We start from the raw sequence: 23,916 nt of genomic DNA on the forward strand, positions 1-23,916 counted from the left end.
GATTTGTGAGATGCCAATGAAAGTGCCTGTATGGTGCTGCTTGACTCTTCAATTGGCAGAAGTATAAGCTACTTATCGTGTCATTCTCATGTCATTGTTCTTAGACTCACCACTGTTTACTCTCTTGTCATCAACAAACAGATGTTTCATAATGAGTCATTTGTTGCATGACATCATGACATGACACCTCCTCCAGTATCTAAGAGCACATCAGATAAATCTTAAGTGGGATTGAGAAAAACTGCAGCTTTTTGGTTCTAAGGTAACATTACTGAAGTTCACGTGGTGTACCAAACATTTACTAGTTCCTCATTTGTCCTGTATTTAAGTCATCTATTGTTTTAACATAGCATTATTAACTGTCCTAAGATATTAAAATATTGTGATACCAATTTTTTTACATATGTGAAACATTTTTCTAATTTCATAAGCAAGAAATTTGTAAAAGGCCTACCAGTTTTGTAAGCACTTCTCTTTATTTCTCTGTTTTGAATGTCTTTTTTTTTGGTAGGGGAGGGGGAGGGTATTGGACTAACTGTAGATTGTCTTGTTATTAAGCTTTGCCATTTTCACACTACTGAAGTTTGGTAAATGTTTAAAAAACCAAGTATTTGTTTAGAAGTGATAACATTTCAGTTAATGCCTCACATTCTGATAGAATCAAATATTAATTGTTTCCGTGTTGTAATTATTATGTGAGAACTGTACCTAATACGTGTTAAAAAGTTGTAATGTAAAAATGTAAAATTTTCAGGTGTGTTGAGTATGCTTTGACGAAAGGTAAAAGAGGTGTAGCTTGCACACAACCACGACGAGTAGCTGCCATGTCTGTGGCTCAGCGAGTATCTGAAGAAATGGACGTTTGTCTGGGACAGGAAGTGGGTTATAGCATACGATTCGAGGACTGTTCCTCTGCAAAAACTTTACTGAAGTAAGTAGACTGTTGAAATTCATATTATTATGATAGTCTTGTATTAGGGACATTACTTTTCTGTTTAAAGTTATTTCATTTGTATTCAACTAATTTTCTCTGTCTAGATGATGATTAAATAATAAATATTTTTGAGCCTTACCGTAAAGAAGAATAAATTTCATTTACACAGTTCACATTCTTCTCGTTTAATTGGCTTTACTAATGTTTTAAAATTAGTAACCATAACCGCTCATCTTATAACTGTGACGTTACTTTGTTGGCGGGCACATAAACAAGATTGATAGGTTGAACAGTGTAGTTGAATGGCGCGCGCGCACACACACACACACACACACACACACACACACACACACACACACACACACACACACACACGAGGAGAGAGAGAGAGAGAGAGAGAGAGAGAGAGAGAGAGAGAGAGAGATATGACATGACCACTTGAATACAGGATTTGTTAATCACTTTTGTAGGGGGTAGAGTGCAAAGCAATTTTCTATGGTTGCAAAGAAACGTGGTGTGGTGTTTGCCTCCAGCCAATACTTGTTAAGGCAATGTTGCAACTTCAGACCTTTTATATAGGCAAATGTTAACTAATTTAAATTGCAGTTACATATTATGGGATATACAAGTGGGAGATTGAGTAGCTGTTAATTAAGAGGAAAAGGTAGGTAGAAATGTATGGCTTGTACTGTAGTTTGTAAGGGGAGATTGTATTGCAGTAGTTTGGTAATTGTCAGTAGTTTGGTAATTGTGGGCGCTCTCTCTCTCTCTCTCTCTCTCTCTCTCTCTCTCTCTCTCTCTCTCTCTCTCTCTGTGTGTGTGTGTGTGTGTGTGTGTGTGTGTGTGTGTGTGTGTGTGTGTGTGTGTGGGCGCGCTTTTAGTAGTAATCTGTTCAGAATATTTAGACAATATTTCAGTTTTTTACTGCACTGCTACTATTAGCAGCATTGCTTTAGCTCTTCAATTTGCTATTATTATTGTTGGTATTATTTTTAAATTCATAATCTTTTAACTTAAGCCTTTTTTTCTAGCAGGATTTATAATGCTATCACTTAAGATTCTGAATTATATTCTTGATATTTTCCTTTTTCCCCTTCCTAAAAAAAGTTGATTAATTTTAACCTTGACTAATTGTTACGTGTATTGTCCTCTCCCTTCTTGATTCCTTTATTTTATGTATTCATCCTTCAATGTTTCTACCAGTCTTGTCAGTTTTGGACCTTGTTTGGAGTACATTTATGCTTTATTTATTTGTACTCTGTGCGAACGTATTGTGGTCGTTGAAAAAGCAATGAACTGGAAGTCGTAAAATGGAACGCTGTAGCAGTTGTAATGCAATTGCCCATGAAGCAAGGTGTCGTCCCTGTAAGAACACTGAGGCTGCAAACTTGCTGCTAGAGGGAGATTGGTGCACACTCGCATGAGACAAGAGTGTGAGCACATGCACACATCGACTCTCCACTGCATGCAGTAGTGCCGAAAACAGAGAAATAAAGACTTCAGAAGAAGAACAAAGGAATGTAGTGTGTTTCCTTACAGTGGGAGGAATACGGGCAATGGAAATTTATTGAACAATGGTATAAGTACTGGAGAGCACTGCATGTCTGTTGCATTTCCAACACTCAGTCCGGCCTTTTGCGCAATGGCCTTCAGTAATAGGGACCTCCATCTGCTGAACAAGGGTATTGTTAATGCAGTGTTGTTTCAGATTGTGCGTCGTTGACCAGTGACATCTGATCTTCATTACATCACTTGAGCCATTCCTTGACCCTTTTAACAGATATGCAGTTCTCTTTGTATACTAGTGCCATTCTTTGAAGAATTTCTGTTCCTTGCGTGCCTTCTGCTGTTAGGAAATGCACTACACTCCCTTACTCTTCATTTGAAGCCTCCATTTCTCTGCTTTCAGCATGACTGAGTGCAGTGGATGGTCGTCTTATGCATGTGCTTGCTCTTGTCGCATGGTGTGAGCTCATATCCGTAGCAGTGAGTTCAGGGCCTCAGCATTGCTACGGGAGCACAGCTTCTTTTGTAGGCAGTGGTATTACAATCCCTTCAGTGATTTCCATTCTACAGTTTCCCTCTCATTTCCTTTTGAATGACTCTAATATAAATCAAGCTGTTAATTTTCTTTGTCTAATGTTAGTTTTATCATGTAAGTTATCCACCTGTGTGTGCACTAAAATATTAATGTGCAATTAGGTACATGACAGATGGTATGTTGTTACGTGAAGGAATGTCAGATCCTATGCTTGAGAGCTATGAAGTAATTCTCCTTGACGAGGCACATGAAAGGACACTGGCAACTGATATCCTAATGGGTGTCCTGAAGGAGGTTATAAAACAGCGATCTGACCTGAAGCTGGTCATTATGTCTGCTACTCTTGATGCAGGCAAATTTCAAGTAAGTTTGTATTAATAAATTCATTACTTCTCAAACAGTACAGGTAACATAAGTAGTGAATCTACTGCTTTGTTGAAATCCTTTGTAAGCAGAGCAAGAAGTAGTGTGCGTGCGTGCGTGCGTGCGTGCGTGCGCGCGCGCGCGCGTGCATGGGGGGGGGGCATAAATACATACCTGGGAAATGCTGGGTACTCAGTTGTGGTGTAAAGAACCTTCTTCAAAAACTTTACATCTCCTGGGATAATGTGTTGTGCCGTTATCATGAAACACTTAAGCCAAAACAAAGGTAACTTTATGAATTTTGTAACTAATTTTCTGAAAAGTTACGCTATGTTTGTATGCTGAACAAAGTAGCAGTTTCTTTAGAACCAGGAAAGTCATATATCAGAAAAGTCAATAGTAATGATGCCCCATTAGTGACATCAGCTCGCAGATCTCTCAACACCAATCCATTTGAAACGTTGCAAAGCAGCAATGCCGGAAAGATAGCACTGTCCAGTAACCAGTAGATCACTACCACGTGTGACAAGAGTGTTACAGAGAGTGCAGTTGTCAATGTGCATGACGTGGAACAAACAGTGGAATGAAAATGTTTATGTGATAGTGACTTACCTTATTGTTGTATAGACCATGAAAGAGCACCTTATATTTAGGTGAAAGTGAACTATCTATTACGTAGTGATGTCAGTGAAAGTAGGATGAGGCAGTTACAATAAAAAAAAACAATTATTATGGCTGCTGCTGCTGCTGCTGCTACTACTGCTGCTGCTACTGCTACTACTACTACTGCTACTACTACTACTACTACTACTACTACTACTACATGGATAGTGCGGTTTTCATGGAATGCTTTATGGAAGTTTTTGTACCCTTTGTAAAAGCTCATCAGTTAAAGAATGGCAAACAGTAGAAAATGTTAATGCTCCTTGACAATGCACTAAATCGTCCAGCATGTGATACTTTAAACAAAAATGATGAGCTTAGAAGTGATATTTCTTCCACCTAACGTAACCACCTAATTATAGCCTGTGGATCGCGGCATTATGGAGACTTTCATATGGTATTACAGAAAAGAATTATCGATTTAAAAGATGTCCTACGTAATGGGAGCAATGTGGGATAGTGAAAAGGAACAGACTTTGAGAAAAGTCTGGTATAAAATTTTGGGTATGACAGAAAATTCTCAAACGGACAGAATTCTTGAACAGAATATGTCTAAAATAATCAGTATGATAAAAATATAATAGAAGGAAACATTCCACGTGGGAAAAATTATATATAAAAACAAAGATGAGGTGACTTACCGAACGAAAGCGCTGGCAAGTCGATAGACACACAAACAAACACAAACATACGCACAAAATTCAAGCTTTCGCAACAAACTGTTGCCTCATCAGGAAAGAGGGAAGGAGAGGGGAAGACGAAAGGAAGTGGGTTTTAAGGAAGAGGGTAAGGAGTCATTCCAATCCCGGGAGCGGAAAGACTTACCTTAGGGGGAAAAAAGGACAGGTATACACTTGCACACACGCACATATCCATCCACACATACAGACACAAGCAGACATATTATATGTCTGCTTGTGTCTGTATGTGTGGATGGATATGTGCGTGTGTGCGAGTGTATACCTGACCTGTCCTTTTTTCCCCCTAAGGTAAGTCTTTCCGCTCCCGGGATTGGAATGACTCCTTACCCTCTCCCTTAAAACTCACTTCCTTTCGTCTTCCCCTCTCCTTCCCTCTTTCCTGATGAGGCAACAGTTTGTTGCGAAAGCTTGAATTTTGTGCGTATGTTTGTGTTTGTTTGTGTGTCTATCGACCTGCCAGCACTTTCGTTCGGTAAGTCACCTCATCTTTGTTTTCAGTATGATAAAAGAAATAAATTACCGTGAATCTGATGGAAGAGGTGTTAAAGAATGGATGAATGTCTGCATCAAATCGTGCAGGATAGTGAAATAGTAAACGTTGTCACTGATACAGTTGCTGCTGCCAGCATCTCATAAACCAGTGGCCCAGAAAATGGAGGTGAAAATACACCAGCTGCTTCTGAAACATTTACATGTACAGATGTTGCCTTCTGCTGGTTTGAAGCTCAAGGTGAAAGTGAGCAGATTCAGATATCTGTCCTGGAAAAAAAGGCTTAAAAAAAAGTGGGTAGGCTTGCTTGGACAGACCAAAATTAAGGTTTTTTAAGCATTAATTCTATTCAAATCTACTGCACATGCAAGATACATATGTATAACATTTTTTGTGCATTACTGTACTACATAAATTCCTATGCTACTTGCCTTTGTTATAATAAAAGGGATTCATGTTGTTATAAATATGTCATTTTTATTGGTAAATAAAATTATACATTTGATTATCCGAATAAACCAGTTTTTCGAAATTCCTCAATTAGTTCGGATAATTGATGCTCTACTATAATTTCTAGTAACTTAAGCAGCTTAACAAAATGCTTCTTTCAATTTGCAAATTTTCTCCTTTCAATAGTGCCACACTTTGTCATGAGGTCTGTTAATTACATCCCATTTCTACTTACATTAATGAATAGTTTCTTACTCTCTTTCTCATACAAACTTTTAAGTCATTCATTAACTGCACACAGTCTGCTTCAACATTATCCAATATATCAACATTTACATTACCAGTTACCTGCTCAAGCCCCGAGATCTGTACATGAACAGTGTTTATATGCTTCACTTTTGAAATTAATTCATTATCATCATCACAATAACATAACTCCACTACTTCTATTAATTCATCCTGCCAGGAACCAACAGAAACTTCCATTTCATATTACATTGGTTTTCAGTTACATTTTTACTAATATCGAAATTTCTGAATCCAGTTATCTAACTTATTTGCAAAACACTTTTACAGATTCTATGTTTTATCCAAGTTTTTTAGTACACATATCCTTAATTTATGAATTTAAATTACCAGTGACATTTTTGATACTCTCAATTACTTCAGTGAACATTTTCCATAAACTTAAGTTCTTCCATTATTGTTTTACTGCAGATATTAACATTTGTGCATTCTTTGGATAATACCCTAGTCATTTTATCTACTATTTGTGTAGCAGTTGCTACTTCACAGAAGTTCGTATATTCTAATCTTACTCCATTATAATCCTGAGATTCGTTTTAAATTGCTATAGTCTGTTCATCTGCAAATCTTAATTCCTCAGACATAACTTCATAAAGTCCTTTTTAATGCTTACTCCACTATGAAGTATGAAACACAATGTCTTTTTTTTCGTTACCGCTCATTTTGGAAAAACAAGTTGATCACACCCGATAACAGGAATATTTTCTCTTTTGTTATCTTAATGTACAGGTACATGCCCACACGCACATGCGCGCCCACACACACACACACACACACACACACACACACACACACACAATGACCACCAACTTCAGCACCTTGAGCCGGATTGCAACATCACATGGGATGCAAGCAGCAATCTGGAGGGAGTGGGGCAGGGGGAACTGGAAGGGATAGTAGTGTACGGATGAGGAGAGAGGAACAGTCTGGCGACAGTATATTACCGTAGGTCAAGACTACACTCTCCACCAGACAGCGTTAGACTCTCTCTGCACCTGTCACTTCTATCCCTTTCCTTTCCCCTTCCCCACCCCCTCCAGATTGGTGCTTCCATTCCACAGATGATGCATTCTGGCCCAAGTTGCAGTCTCGTGTGTGTGTGTGTGTGTGTGTGTGTGTGTGTGTGTGTGTGCGCGCATTTAATTCATAACCAGTTACGTAATGCTGTATAAGATGTTAACATTTCTTAGTTGTGCTTCACAAAAAGGTCATAAATATTGATTTTGGAGAAGTTTGGTGAATTTATTTATTTTTGTCACGTTATTGGAATGTTTAAAGATTGTCAATAATTGTAGTGGATACACAGTCCGTCCGATAGGAAAGGTGACAGACGTGAAATAAAATAAGACATTATTTATTTTTAGTTTTACATGACTTTTTATTCGAAATAGGCTAGTTATGAAACAGAACTCAACTGGAAGCTTTTGGAAAAATGGTTTGAAAAATTTCTGTTACTCAGCCTTTGAAATTGCTAGCAGTACCATGGCCAGTCTTCTAGCTATCTGAAATTGTGTCAAATGCTTTTCTTCTCTTGTCATATTAAGTTTTGAAAATAGCCAAAAGTCACATAGAGACAGCGGGTGAATGAGGGTACTCAAGCACCACAACACACTTCTGAGCCAAGACATTATGTATGATGTGGATTTTGTGTGCTGGCGCATTGTCGTGCAACAAACACAGTGTTGGATGATTCCAATATTCAAGATGAACCCAAACAGTCATCGCCCATGAACGATTTAAAACAATCAAGTAGTAATCTGCATTCACCATTTGACCTTCTGGAGAGAACTCTTTATGGATGATTTCTTATTCAATCAAAGAAAGCTGTGAGAAGTATCTTGACACAGCTTTTCAGCATGCACATTTTTTGTCTTGGAAGTTCTAGACCTTTCCATACCAAGCTTTGGTTCTTTGTTAGTGGCTCACACTGAAAACAACGTGATTCATCACCTATTATGATCCAAGACATGAAGTCTGGATCGTTAGCGGCAATCTTTTTGTGTCTCTACAGTGTTCCACTCGGCAATCTTTTTCATAGTCAGTGAAAGAGTGGGGGGCACAAAGCAGCAGCAGTTCTTCTTTTCGCCCAAATTTTTAATTAGAATGTGATGCACAGTTGTTCCACTAGTTCCAGTGAGGTCCTCAATTAACCTGGTAGATGCACAGTGATCAGTTTGAAGAATTTCAACCATTTTTAAACATTATCTTCAACTCGAACTGTTGATGGAGCTTCTGCTTGCGAGTCTTCAATGCTCGCTCTATATCACAAAACCTTGCATATCACTTAAAAACATTTTTACTGCACATTGATAAAATTTTTTTATCATTTCATAAGTGCCGTGGCACTTTAACCCAATTTAAAACAAAAATGTTCATACATTGCTCCGTTCATGACAGAAGTTCAAAACATACTGTTAAAGTTTAAGTTAAGAGCATTATCATTAGTTTGATGCCAGCACTGTCAACTTTAAAGTGTAAGGTAGTCAAAATATCACGCTACTTAATTCACGCATCTGATCATGGTGTGATATTAGTAATTACACAAATATAAAATAATCGTGTTTCCTATGGCATGGTACAGACCCCTCTCACCCCAGGTGCATGTTCTATTCAGGACTTGATTAGACTTTGTGGTCTCCCAAACTTGACAATGTAGTGGTCTTAAGAGTTCCTAGATACACATTTTATTGTTGAACACAATTAATAGACTATTTGGCAAAGCTTTTGGGTTAAGAAAGCAAAAAAAAGTGGTGAGTTGTATGTAGAAGAAAGAGTATTATTGTATGTTAGGATTGGGCCATATGGCATAACAAAAATAATTTATGCCATACCAGAAGCAAGATTACATAATGTAGCTGAAGCAAGTTAGAGTTCAGAAACTGTTTCGTAGATGTCTATAAAGCTATTTATACAAACTCTACTAGTATACAGTGTTTGCATTTAACAATGAAGGGGGGGGGGGGGGAGAGAGGGGGGGGGGATAAGTTTCAGCAATAGTAAGTATTCTGTGGTAGGGGATTAAAATTTGGAGCGACTGAAAATTTTTGGAATCTAGTACTACTGATAGATGTTTAAAATATGGTGGACAAATCCGTAACAAATGGAAGAAATAATTAAAAGATGAATGAGTTCTGTGGAAAATTGATGTTGTTATGTGGGGACTGCTTAATGAGACATAATATTGTGGCCACCAGGAATAGTTTATTTGGCAATGGGAGAAGCAGGAGAAAAGTAAAGTAGAGTGGGCAGGGTGCTTTTAGAGACAGACAAATAGGGGTACATATAAAAAATAAGGGCACTGAAGGTGTGTGGCTATTGTGATAAAACTAGAGCAAACTACATTTATACACTGCAGTTTATTTTGGCACCTGCAAGGACACCCTTTATCGTGATACAGTTTTTAGCCTTTCATTCTGATCGGTGTTACTGTCATAGTTGTGAACTAATTTCCGTTTGAGTGTTCTGAAAGTTGCTGATGATATAACAATCCTCTTCTTTCAGCAATATTTTGACAATGCTCCATTGATGAACGTTCCTGGAAGAACTCATCCAGTAGAGATCTTTTACACCCCTGAACCTGAGAGAGACTACTTGGAAGCTGCAATAAGGACTGTGATACAAATCCACATGTGTGAAGAAATTGCAGGAGATGTTCTTCTATTTCTCACAGGACAAGAGGTATGATTTCCTCAACAATAATTGAAAACTGTTGCTTTCTTCTAAAGTTCCATGGTATGACAAATTATTATTAAATCTTTGATCATACAGTTCATAAACTTACATTCAGTATTGTAATAATGTATAAATAAAATGTCGTAAAAGTCTAAATAGCAACCAAAATCATGACATTAAGCTATTTTTAAAGCTTCTAGTCAGTCAGTTTTAACAATTTTGTTGGTTTAAGCAGTTGTAATGTGTTTAAGTGTAATAGTTAGTATGACAGTTCTTATAAATAATTGTACATTTCTAGTAATTTAAGGCACTCTTGCCACATATCACTGAAACTGTTTTGATTATTGAATGCTTGACATGTCAGAAGACAGTAATTTGCTGCAGTGTAGACTGCTTTCATATGCAACAATATACAGTTACTGTAGGGTATTGTGCTGCAACCAATTCAGTCATAAATTGTGTATTATGTTGATAATGATAAAGCAGTGTCGAAAATTATAATACATGTTAATAAATAGTAGTCTTCCCTGTTAAAGCTGAATTTGCAATGAGTATAGGCGGTATCTCTCTTAAAGTGGGTGTTCAGTTTAGGGTTTCACATTACACGATTATTGTAGGTCCTTCTGTTATTGGTGAATGTTCCAGTTGATGTTAGCTTAATCCACATCGCCAGAATTACACTATGTGATCAAAAATATCTGGACATCCCCAAAAACATATACGTTTTTCATATTAGGTGCATTGCGCTGCCAGGTACTCCATATCATTAATCTCATTAGTCATTAAACATCATGGGAGAGCCGAATGGGGCTCCCCACGGAACTCACGGACTTCGAAAGTGGGCAGGCGATTGGGTGTCACTTGTCATATGTCTGTGCGCAAGATTTCCACAATCCTAAACATTCCTAGGTCCACTGTTTCCGATGTGATAGTGAATTGGAATGTGAAGGGACGTGTACAGCACAAAAGCGTACAGGCTGACCTCATCTGTTGACTTATAGATACAACCGACAGTCAAAGAGGGTCATAATCACACAGGAATTCCAGACTGCATCAGGATCGACTGCAAGTACTATGACAGGCGGGAGGTGAGAAAACGTGGATTTCATGGTCGAGCGGCTGCTCATAAGCCACACGTCACGCCGGTAAATGCCAGACAATCCCTTGCTTTGTGTAAGGAGTGTAAACATTGGACAATTGAACAGTGGAAAAACATAGTGTTGAGTGACAAATCGTGGTACACAATGAGGCGATCCGATGGCAGGGTGTGGGTATGGTTTTTGCCCGGTGAACACCATCTGCCAACGTGTGAAGTGCCACTAGTAAAATTTGGGGGCGGTTGTGTTTTTCACGTAGGGGGCTTGCACCCCTTGTTTTGCATGGCACTATCACAGCACAGGCTTTCATTGATGTTTTAAGCACCTTCTTGCTTCCCACTGTTGAAGAGCAATTCAGAGATGGTGATTGCATCTTTTAACATGATTTAGCACCTATTTATAATGCACGGTCTGTGGTGGAGCGGTTGCACGACAATAACGTCCCTGTAAAGGACTGGCCTGCACAGAGCCCTGATCTGTATCCTATAGAACACCTTTGGGATTTTTTGGAACGATGACTTCGTGCCAGGCCTCACCCATGAACATCGATACTTCTCCTCAGTGCAGCAGTCCATGAAAATTGGGTGCCCATTCCCCAAGAAACCTTCCAGCACCTGACTGAACGTATGCCTGTGAGAGTGGAAGCTGTCATCAAGGTTAAGGGTGGGCCAACACCATATTGAACACCAGAATTACTGATGGAGGGCACCATGAACTTGTAAGTCATTTTCAGCAAGGTGTCCGGATACTTCTGATCACATAGTGTAGCTCAGTGAGACTGGGAGGAATATGCATTCAGCTCCTTCTTTTTAATGTATGTTGTGTATAATTGAAGATTTAAATCCACGATACTCTGACAGGCAGAGTGAATGATTATACTGACCAGTTCAGGTAATATACTTGGTGTCACTCCTAAGAGGAGGTGTATATGCACCAGGAAATTGGGAAAAACACAAGAATTTTTTCATTTGGTGAAAACCCTGGAATTTTGTAGAATTGAGTTTCATAGTTTCAGATTTCAGTTAAATTCTTGTAATTTTGACTGGTAAGAACTGTACTCTAACAGAGTATTTTACTTTAGCTCACATCTGTAGAAAATATCTCTCAATTCAGTTAACTTGATGTTGTGTCTAGCCGATCCTCTTCTCTGGGTAATCAGCTACATCAATCTGTCAAAAGTTTCTTCTCTGAAGACTATAGCTGGTTAAGGGAATTTATTAAAATACTTCTCTATCTTTGTAATAATTGAGGTACTCATATAATACTTTTAGTTCAGTCACTTTATTTTTTCAACTTTCAAATATAATATCTTCTGCAAGCTAACTTACTCCTTACACGTTACTCATTTACACATATTTAAATAGCATACATGTGTCTTGTTTCGTTCATAGCCAAGACATGACATAATTTAAAAGTTTCCATCCTCAAGCGAGGCCAATACATGAATGTGCATAGCGATCTATATTCAACTGTTCAATAGTCTTTTTACAGTCACCACAGACTCTTAACACATCAAAGAATACGACATAATTACTCGTTGAGTTCTCCTCATGTCTTCTGTGACGCTGGTGCCAAACACTTGTCGTCGTCAGTGACTCGGCCCTCTTACGGTCTTCTAATAACAAACTTCTGACCTGCACAAAGAAACAGGTGGATCGCTAGAAACAGTCTCACTCTCCTGCACTTGTACCTAAAATATCGGGTGTTCAAGACGGTTGAAGGCAGTGTGTTTTTAGAATTTACACCGAAATTCTTGAGTCACTACATATCCCTCCCCTTAGCTTGAACATGCGATATTTTATAAATATTCATCACGTACAATAATATTACACAAGATTATAATTCTTTATGTTTTAACAGTACTGTGCATATTTTACCACAATTACAAAATGTGAATCTTTTAATCCATTTTGCGTGTTAGTTCTTTTAAATCTCCAAAAAAAAAATCTTTGTTTTCTTTTCCTCTTCCAATCGCAAATTCCAGGTGCACATAACTCATGCATACTCTACTGCTTTGTTCTTACGTCCCATACTATTTTTCCTAAGTATGTACTTACTCATTACTAATTGTAATCTGGAGGAACTCTGGATAGAATAAAGTGTTCCCTTTTTCTGACGCTTGTAAATCTAAAATGTAAAAATGCTAGTGCTGCATAGAATTCAAACTTAGCAGACTCATCCCTTTAAACGTGTGACTTCTCTCATGATACTGCCATTTTCCCCTTTAGGAACAGTACCTATATCTTATATGGGTTGATCTTAGGAGTACCCTCTCTCCTTCCATTTTGGTAGGCACGCCCCTTTCTTATTCCTATCCTCCTATGGTTCAGGTCAATCCCTTCTTGGTGCCCCTGTCCGCGCAGTATAGGTCAGCCTTTCATAGGTCTCCCTATCAGCTCTTTTTCTCATCCAATAAATGTTGAGTGTGCCGTCTGTATGCTTCTTAAGGAGGCCTCCTGGTCATTGCCCTAGCACACATCTTTATGAATACTATTATTAAATATTCTCTGGTAAAATTACAAATCTGCTTTACACTTCTATCCCACTTTCTAATACTTCATCTAATACCCTAGAGTCCTCTGTCACTCCTCACTTTTATCATATAAACAGGTATCATGTCCACACATAGTATCTACTGTGTGTAACTGTATTTACCCACTCACAGTAGATACTATGCCTTTTCTCAAAGGACTAGCACGGCACATGAAAATATATATTTGAGACCGACAAAAAATAATGATACAGAACCGTCACATATCAACATTGTAATATGTGCATCGAGTCAGATGTACATGTATTTTTATTCCCCTACATCCCTTGGCGGTTCTGGCATCACTTCAGGTTCCTAATTCGTAATTATTCTGTTTGTGCTTAAATATATCTTTGTTTGTATGTAGATGTGTGTTTGTGTAACCTGATTCTTCGGCCTACTTCTATGAAATAAGTTGAAGGTTATTGGAAACCACAGAAAATAAGAGGGACTTCAGTGATAAAAGTATATGCATATGGAAAGAGGGAAAGATAGACCAGTACTCAGATGAGAAGTAAGAAAGGAAAAAGTAGAACTTCTTGCTAAGATCGAAGAAGAGAAAGAAGATAGCCCGAAAGACAGGAAAGCCCTTCCCACTCCCCTTTCCCAGGGTCCCTACTTCGCCAGTACTTGAGTGAAAAGCTGGAGGAGGTATGATGTTAAACGTCTCCTACAGAAAGGACAGTCTCACCTTCACCTCTGAAGCCCCCGAAGAAAAATCTTAGCAACACCTATGGAACGGCAAATGATGAAGAATCAGTTACACTTGTCTGAAAGGTGGGGGTGTGAGATTAGTGTTAGTCATGTTTGTACTTACACTACCCACCCCTTCCAAAAATGATACAAACCCTCCTATTTACATTACATCTCATAAAAGGTATAAAATATTCTATAAAAATAGAAAATTATACATTACCATAACGTAGCTGGCTAGTCATTTAGTTTATTCTATACTTTTACACACACACACACACACACACACACACACACACACACACAATCCTCTATTCATTTTATGTCGTCTAGATATCACTCTGCCTGAATAGTACCTTGATATTATGTTTATACTAACACTATTTTCTATTAGTTTCATTCCATGTTTAGAGATCACTGTTTATCCGTGATTCTCTTAAATAGGTCTCAATCTTGTAGTCATATCTGGTTTCCTACATACTGAAATTAATGGATAGTTTAAGAATTCAAGCACAGATTACAGAATAGTCGAAGAATTGAAGGGAATTCGGTGCAGGAAAACTAATTTTGAAAAAACACTGAAAACAACTAGGGATCCGATGGTCGTCACTCTGCAGAATGTTAACGTCCCTGGGGAACAGTTGTGACTCCTCCCGGATTGCATGGATCTGATCTTAACCTCACTTGAGTAAGTGCAAACCAGTACTTCTGGTTAAATTATTTGTGAAAGCCTCCCCACAGCAAAACAATTACTGCTTTACAAGGAAGCACAACTTTAGGTAAAGTCATTCTGTTTTCTCCTTTGTCATGTACAAGTCTGAATTCTTCGCACAAATCATCCATAACCTTGTTGGCATCATAGAGTTCGGAAAAAGCAACTGTCAAAATGTTTCCGGAGATTATACTCTCGGTCACTTTTCTTTCCACGGTATCAACTCGAGTGTTGACATCTGCAATTTGCAATTGGACGAAAGGAATTCGCTTATCTTGTTTATCAATACTCACCTTCAGGGTGTGCAACCTCTGATTTACAACATTGAAGGTAACATTGCATAAGCTTTGAAATTATCCTAATTTTTCGTCAAGTTCCATTTCTGCATTGTTATATTTATCTTCAATGTCAAATTCTAATTTTTTAGTCAAAACCTGAAGTTGCTCATCCTGTCTCTGGTTAAATTCAGTAAATAGTTGATTAACGTGAGTATTCAAAGAACTAGTGAGTTCACTCTTTATATCTAACTTCAGGTTTTTTACATTATCATTTAAAGAGTCAAATTCAGTCTTTAATAGAACCATGCTGCACGACTGTTCAAGGTTTCACTCTGAACATTTAAACTAGAATGTACTAAACCTATTTCTCTCCTTAGAGCTTCATTCTGAGCATTTAATTTTTCACTTAGAGTGGCTGTATCAGCCTTCTGGTCATTTAATCTAGCATTTAGTTCTTGTCTCAAAGTGATTGAATTTGCACTCTGTGCATCTAATTTTTCATTTATAGCTGCAATTTGAGCATTTGACTCTGTTCTTTGGTTATCTAATTTAAGACTTAGTGCTTTAATTAAATTTGCTACTTCAGTCCAGTCTGGTTGGCTCTGAAATTTGTTACTGTTCATGATCCATAATTTTATTGATCTTAGACCTGGTAATCATCTAAAGAAAATTCACCACTGAGTACAATAACTATAATACAAGTTTATCATTCACTCGTCTCCTCAACTTTTATCAAATAATTATTGGTTTCCGCTCACTCGGCGTAGAGTTCTAGCTGCGTTGGTGAGCAGATATGTAATCAGTGCCGGTGGACAGCACTGGTGCCAGCAGTGTCGGACGTTGCTTTCAGCGGACGCGGAGTCAGCACTGGTGAGCAGCAGCTGGTGCAGTCGGCATCGGTGGCTGGTTACAGCGGCGGCGCGATGTACGTGTGTGAAGACTGCTTACTCTCCACACCTGATCTTCTTAGTCGAAAAGTTGGTCTTCTCTCCAGTTTTCTCCGCTATTACTTTCTCATGTCTTTTAAAGCTTTGCACTCGCAACTTTCTTCCATTTGTTTATTGTACTCAATACAATTACTGGAAACAGTTCTCATATGTTGTTAGGCTTGGTTGCTATGGCAACACCTAATATTTCTCTCCATTTCTGTCTTTAAATTCCCATTTTCTTCGGATCCTGTCACTGAAGTCACCATGTTATAATGTTTTTCGCTGACAGAAAATAATATCTTCTTATCTGTCGATCTTATCTATTGATCACATATATGAACTTTAGTGTCAACGTACTCGTTGATTAATGATGTACTAGAACTGCTATGCATAACAAAATTCTCTTCTTAGGCATATAAATATCTTCATCGTTTCGCTCGTATCTCGAGCTTTATAAATAATTAAGTACATTGAGACATAAGAGTTGGTTTAAAAACATTATGAATATGCGTCTTGACTTCTCAGAGTCCAAAACATGAAGTAAAGTGGCTGTGAGCACTATGGGACTTAACATCTAGGGTCATCAGTTCCCTAGAACCTAGAACTACTTAGACCTAACTAACCTAAGGGCATCACACAACACCCAGTCATCACAAGGCAGAGAAAATCCCTGACCCCGCCGGGAATCGAACCCGGGTGCAGGAAGCGAGAACGCTACCACACGACCACGAGCTGCGGACAAAACATGTAGTAGTTCAAAAGTATCTATTCTCAAGCAAGTCCAATAAATGAATGTGCATAGCAATATATTTTCAACTGTTCAATAGTCTTTTTACAATCATCACAGACACTAATACATCAAAGAATACGACATAATTATTTGTTGAGTTCTCCTCACATCTTTTGTGGTGCTGGCGCCAAACACTTGTCGTTGGTGACTTGCCCCTCTTACAGTCTTCTTATAACAAACTTCAGACCTTAACGTAGAAACAGGCGGATCGGTAGAAACGTTCTCTCTGTCTCCTGCACTCGTACCTAAAAAATTGGGTGTCGGAGGCAGTTGAGGGCTGGGTGTTTCTAGAATTTAAACCGAAATTCTTGAGTCACTACACCATGCTTGTCAGAAATATTCAGCTGATGCAATTTAAGCTGTGCTCTTCGCATCCTGCCTAACCATACCCGTGGAAAAAAAAAGGCAAGAAAGTTTTGACGACCAATATTGTGTTTGAAAGCTTAGCTTTCCTTGTAGCTACACTGGTGCCTAGTAATTTAAACTTTTCCTATTTGTGTGAACATGCTACTAAACAGTGGTGTTAGCGGCTGACTGCGTCATGTGTCCTGTGTTCTGAGTCATTGCTGTCATTGGCTGGTGAGATCAATGTGACTTGAGCTATGATTGGCTGACAGAAGTGCAATACAGTTTTGATTTCAGTGCTTAGAAAGCTAGCATACTGTATTTGATGGAATTCATATTTATACTTTCATAATATCAAAGTACACAGTGTACACATTGCTGCACATCAAAGATCTTTCCAAAAAGAATTTTTTCTTGTCTGCGTACACACCCTGTAAGATTTACTGAACACTGTTGCTTATTTTTCGGCAGATATTTGCAATTTCATTTTTTAATGTGTAGCTGGAGTCATTCCGAGTAAATTATACTCACCACAGCTCTTATGTGACTCACAATGTGAATGTAAAGTGGTTGGTTGTTGTTGCCCATTGCAAAGAAAATTATTTTAAAGCTGAATTTTTCGAGCCCATTTGATAAAGCAACCCCAAATTAGTCTATTCTGCTACTAGTTTTTTCGATATTTATTGACAGGCACTGCAACACAGGCAACACAGGGCTTAACTGGTACTTCAGTAGCAGTCTTTGCCTGACTTGTCCATCTCGCGAGCCGTCCTGTCTTGTGCTGTCTGCTGTCGCCATGCAGCAGAGCTGTTCAGTTGCTGCTGGGGTATAGGCTGTTTGTTTTCTGTGTTCTGCTGCCCTTGTTAGTACAAATTGCTATATGAATATCACACTTGGCTAATTTGGTACCACTATGAAATGGGCATGAAACATTCCTCTTTGATATAAAAGTAATTTTGTTTGTAGCAGGTGTTGGACGTTGTGTGAAACTTTATGTACGATATTTGTTTGGGATGCACATTGCGAAACCAAAATTGCAAATATCTGCCTGACAACTTTTATATGTATTCCAAAGAAACCTTCATACCTGGTGGCAGATTTAAAAACAAATTACCACCATGTATTGACAACCATTCACTGTTTCATATGCCACCTACCATTGGCATTATTTTTGCTAAAAATGGAAATTATTGTTACATCTTGCTTGTGATCCCACACATTGGTTTGGGATTTGTGTTTTGTGATGTGACTGATAACTCACAGACTGCCTAGCTGGTAACACTTTATTCTTGTGTACAAGCTGTTTAGCTGCTAACTAAAGTGTGGGAGAAAATGGGCATGTTTGAAAATAAAATTACCGTGAAAAAAATCGATCTCTCAGTAAAAATATGTGGCTTGCATTTCTATAATTTTCCTTCCGTTTGTATATACTTCCCATATATTTCTGAACAGGAAATTGAAGAGGCTTGCAAGAGAATTAAGCGAGAAATTGACAATCTGGGGCCTGAAGTTGGTGAGTTGAAGTGTATTCCATTGTACTCTACACTTCCACCAAACCTGCAGCAACGGATCTTTGAGCCAGCACCACCAAATAAACCAAATGGAGCTATTGGCAGAAAAGTTGTTGTTTCAACAAATATCGCTGAAACTTCACTCACAATAGATGGTGTTGTGTTTGTGATAGACCCTGGATTTGCAAAACAAAAAGTAAGTCAGTTTAATTAATTTGTTTATCAATAACTTACTGTACATACAAAACTAAACTAATTGTAGTGTTCCTCTTAGAAAATTTGATTTTTAACGTGTTGGGTTAGCAAGAAAGCATTGTTATAAAATGGTCACTATTTTTCACTGATGGCATGAAAGAAATTTGTTGGCCATTACAGTGAAGCAGTTACTCATCTGAATGAACTCTTGATGTATTTGAGTGGGTGTAAAACTGTGTTCCTTAGCTTTTTCGTGCTCAAAATGATGTCGAGGGATGTCTAGAAATTTTTTCATTTTAATTAATTTCTGTAAATCTTGTGGTAGCATAATATTGTTTTAGTATTTCCTTGTTTATTTTCGGAAGGTATATTTACAACATAGAAATTGTTTTTAAGTGACTTCGTCATGACCTTTGTATCAACTAATTTTAACAGTCGAAGATGATAGTGATGTACTTAAAAATGTACTACTTAACTGTGAACCCCATTCAAGAAAATTTAACAGAAATGGTTTCTCCATACTTTGTCTTCAGAGAGTTTTGTAGTGTGAACTGAGATTTCTTTATTTTTAACTTTAGGTATACAACCCAAGAATACGTGTGGAGTCTTTACTGGTATCGCCCATCAGTAAAGCTTCAGCTCAGCAGCGAGCAGGTAGAGCTGGTCGAACAAGGCCAGGAAAATGCTTCAGACTTTATACAGAAAAGGCATTTAAGCAAGAAATGCAGGATAACACATATCCTGAAATTCTGCGGTCAAATTTGGGATCTGTTGTTTTGCAGCTTAAGAAATTGGGAATTGATGACCTGGTACATTTTGATTTCATGGATCCACCAGGTACAGTTTTGTGGTATAATACATTCACCATACTTTTATTTATGAACAAAAATATACTTGTGAATGACTAGGTCATTCAGGCTTTTGCACCTGTTTCATGAAGTGTTACTTGAAGATTTCAAAACACTTCATAACTTGTGGGTAGTATTGGAATCTTAAAAGGATATAAATATTCAATGGGTTTGTTAGAAAATAACTTTTTCTGCTACTGGTTGACATTTACTTTTTATTTATAATTTCTTTGCCACGTTTCAAGAAATGACTCCAATTTTCAAGTGCATTTTCCATGTGCTCTGCAATTTTTTCCTGGTGTTTTAAATTTGTGAGGTCCTCCATTGTTCTGTTGCTATAATGTATGCAGGTGTGCCACATTTTAATTAATGATAAAAATCTATGTAGCGTTATACTTCTGGTTTTCTTGTGGTCCACTTGGGCAGAAGGTCGGACACATTAAAATGTGCACAATTTTCTATGCACAGTACACAACGAAAGTATTAAACGTACGTAAAAAGATCTGATGATATAGTGGAGATGCTGAGTTGTTGCAGATAGGCACAATAATAAGATTGTCACAAATAAAGCTTTTGGCCAGTAAGGGCCTTGTCAAAAATTCTCTCTGCGCCAGTGCGTAATGGGAGTGGCGATTGGGTGGGGATAAGGAGGAGGCTGGGTCGGAGAAGGGAAGGGATAGTAGGGTATGGGTGGTGGGCGGCAAGGATGAGGTGGAGAGGGGGTAGGGCAGCTAAGTGAAGGCAGGGGAGAAGGGGTAGCAGACATGGAGAGAAGTAAAAAGACTGGGTGTGGTAGTGGACTGAAGGCTGTGTGGTGCTTGGATGGGAAATGAGAAGGAGCTGGATGGTTGAGAACAATGACTAAGAATGGTTGAGGCCAGGAGAGTTACGGGAACGTAGAATATAATTCAGGGAGAGTTCCCAACTGCGCAATTCAGAAAAGCTGGTGTTGGTGGGAAGGATCCATATGGCACATGCAGTGAAGCAGTCACTGAAAAGAAGGCTATCATATTCGGCAGCGTGCTCAGCAACAGGGTGATCCACTTCTTTATTGGCCACACTTTGTCGGTGGCCATTCATGCAGACAGACATCTTGTTGGTTGTCATGCCCACATAAAAATTAGTACAGTGGTTGCGGCTTAGGTTGTAGATCACTTGACTGATTTCACACTTAGCCCTGCCTTTGATGGGGTACGTGGTGTTTGTGACCAGACTGGAGTAGCTGGTGGTGGGAGGATGTATGGGACAGTTCTTGCATCTAGGTTTATTACAGGTGTATGAGCCATGTGGTAGGGGGTTGGGAGCAGGGGTTGTGCAGGAATGGACAAGTATACTGTGTAGGTTCGATGGACGGTGGAATACCACTGTTGGTGGGGTGGAAATGATAGTGGGCAGGACATTTCTCATTTCAGGGCACGACGAGCGATAGTCAAAACCTTAGCGGAGAATGTAATTTGGTTGCTGCAGTCCTGTGTGGGACTTGAGTTACGAGGGGAATACTCCTATGTGGCCAGATGGTGGGACTTTGGGAGGTGGTGGGAGACTGGAAAGATAAGGCAGGAGAGATTTGTTTTTGTACAAGGTTGGGAGGATAATGCAGTTTGTGAAGGCTTCTGTGGGACCCTTGGTATATATCAAGAGGGACCGCTTGTCACTGCAAACAGGATGACGATGGTTGGCTAGGCTTTATGAAAGGGAATTCCTGGTATGGAATGGATGGCAGCTGTTGAAGTGGATGTATTGCTGATGGTTAGTAGGTTTGTATGGAAGGAGGTACTGATGTAGCCATCTTTGAGGTGGACGTAAACATCTGGGAAGGTGGCTTGTTGGGCTGAATAGAACCAGGTGAAATGAATGGGGGAGAAGTAGTTGAGGTTCTGGAGTAATGTGGATGGGATGTCCTCACCCTCAATCGAGATTGCAAAGATCGCATCAGTGAATCTGAACCAATTGAGGGATTTAGTATTATGAGTGTTTAGGAAGGTTTGCTCTAGATGGCCCAAAAATAGGTTGGCATAGGATGGTGCCATATGGATGCCCATAGCCATACCCAGGATTTGTTTGTAGGTAATGCCTTCAAAGGAGAAGTAATTGTCGGTGTGGATGTTGTAGCTCATGGTGACGAGGAAGGAGGTTGTTGGTTTGGAATTTGTCAGTTGTTCAGAAAGGTAGTGTTCAGTAGTGGTAAGGCCGTCGGAACTAGGGATGTTAAGTATAAAGGGAGGTGACATCAATAGTGATGAGCAGGGCACTGTGTGGTAAAGGGACAGGAACTGGAGTCAGTGGAGAAAATGTTGGTATCTTTTAAATAGGAGGGTAGGATCCGGCTAATAGGTCGAAGGTGTTGGTCTAGGAGAGAACAGATTCTCTCAGTGGGGGTATAGTAACTGGCCACAATGGGGAATTGTGGGTGCATGAGTTTATGGACTATAAGAGACATGTAGAAGGTAGGAGTGTGGGAAATGGTAGGGGTGAGCAGAGCGGTGGACTCGGGGGAGAGGTTCTGGATGGGCCTAAGGATTTGATGAATGACTGGAGATCCTGCTGGATTTCTGCAATGGGGTCACTGTGGCAAGGTTTGTAGGTTGATGTATCTGACAGACGCAGTTCAAAACAACAGTGGTGAAGTCATTGTCTGCAGTGAGAATTATATGGTCAGGATCAGCTTTAAGATGCGGTTCTTTCTGCAGGTGTATAGTTAGTTGGCTTGTTGAGGGATTTGGGGAATGATGGTGAGGCAAAGTTCGAGGTTAAGAAATTCTGGAAAGTTAAGGAGGTGATTTGGGAATAGTGGGTGGTGGATCACAGTTGGATGGATGAGTGAATGGAGTTAGGCAAGATTCAATATTGGTCTTTGGTTGAGTCTGATTGGTAGGGTTGGTGGCAAAAAGGTTTCCAGTGTATGGACTGGGAGAAAGAGAGGTGGTCTTTATGAAGTCTTGCATAATTGAATTTGGGGAATGATGGCGGATCCATGGTGAATCCATGGTCACCAAGACAGGGTTTGTGAGCTAGAGGGGACATGAAGAATGGTTTGGTGGTTGTTGTAGAGGTGATGGATATTGGTACTCCAAGGTGGGAGTAGGAAGTGAGCTGGGTGGAGAGCTTTTTAAGGTGGTGGTGTGCATGTTGCTCTAGTTCCTGGAAGGCAAGAGTTTCAATGTGTGTTACTTGTTCCAGGAATTTGGGATTGCATAGTAGGATAATTTTGCAGATGGAGAGTAGGTACTGCGAGGAGGTTTGGGCTTGGTTGATATGGTTTTGCAGGACTGTGTTGGTGAGGGCTGAGGATTGGCAGAATCTCAACAGGTGGAGGTCATTGTGGAAGGAGGGTTGGCAGCTGGAGATGGGTAATTTGTTGGTAAGACTGTTTGGGGGAATTCCTTGAGCTAGGCAACAAAGCAGGAACAGTATGTGGGACTGGGTTCTGGCTGGGGATAAGGAAACTTTTCTGGGTTGACGCAGGTGGAAGGAGCAAGGATCCACGGTGGTGGAAAAAATGCACCACCAAACAAAATCCAGAACCTAAACAGACCTGAAACACAGTCATGAACCTTTCCTCCAGAAGCCTTAGCCCCACAGAAATATCAATCATTTCCAAAGGACTCATCATTGATCCCACCCTCATTCTCCAAATTCAGTCATGCAGGACTGGTTGATGACCTTCTCTTGTTATTCTGGTCCCTACAGTGGAAACACTTTTATACCAATCAGACACAACCAAAGACCAATGTTGAACCGTGCCTAACTCATTTCACCTGTCCATCCATCTGTGATCCACCTCCATTCCTCCCACATCACCCCCTGTTAACTTTACAGAATTTCTTAACCACGAACCTTGCCTCACCATCATTCCCCAAATCCCTCAACAAGCAAATAAACCTTACACCTGCTGAAAGAACCGCACTCTACCATCTAAAAACTAATCCTACCCTGCGGACAATGGCACCACCACTGTTGTTTTGAACTGCAAGGATTACCTGGCAGAAGGACTCTTCCAGCTCTCAGATACATCAACCTACAAACCTTGCCACAATGACCCCCATTCCAGAAAACCAACAGGATCTCCAGTCACTCGTCAAATCCTTGGTCCCACCCAGGACCTCTCCCCAGAGTCCATCTCTCTACTCAACCACTTACCGCACTCCTACCTTCTAAACGCAATCGCCTAGGATGCCCTATTGTTGCCAGTTAATGTGCCCTCAATGAGAGAATATCTGGAACTTACCGTCCTATGTAAAAGATACCAACCATTTCCTCCACTGATTCTCCACAGTTCCTGTACCTTTACACTAACATCCCTGATGCGAATGGCTTACCATTATTGAACACTACCTTTACCAACGCCCAACAGATTCCAAACCAACC

General features: G+C 39.4%; 1 protein-coding gene across 1 annotated transcript in view; it reads left to right on the forward strand.

Annotated features, from left to right (window-relative positions):
* The window catches only part of LOC124782087 (putative pre-mRNA-splicing factor ATP-dependent RNA helicase PRP1), an 86,521-nt gene that overhangs the window by 25,015 nt on the left and 37,590 nt on the right, over positions 1 to 23,916 (forward strand). The window contains exons 5-9 of the mRNA XM_047253913.1: positions 755 to 931; positions 3,137 to 3,338; positions 9,450 to 9,626; positions 18,447 to 18,701; positions 19,279 to 19,537. Coding sequence (XP_047109869.1) covers positions 755 to 931; positions 3,137 to 3,338; positions 9,450 to 9,626; positions 18,447 to 18,701; positions 19,279 to 19,537 — 1,070 coding nt within the window. The remainder of the gene's footprint in view (positions 1 to 754; positions 932 to 3,136; positions 3,339 to 9,449; positions 9,627 to 18,446; positions 18,702 to 19,278; positions 19,538 to 23,916) is intronic.

The sequence above is a fragment of the Schistocerca piceifrons genome, chromosome 1 (genome assembly GCF_021461385.2).
Source record: "Schistocerca piceifrons isolate TAMUIC-IGC-003096 chromosome 1, iqSchPice1.1, whole genome shotgun sequence".
NCBI classification, from domain to species: domain Eukaryota; kingdom Metazoa; phylum Arthropoda; class Insecta; order Orthoptera; family Acrididae; genus Schistocerca; species Schistocerca piceifrons.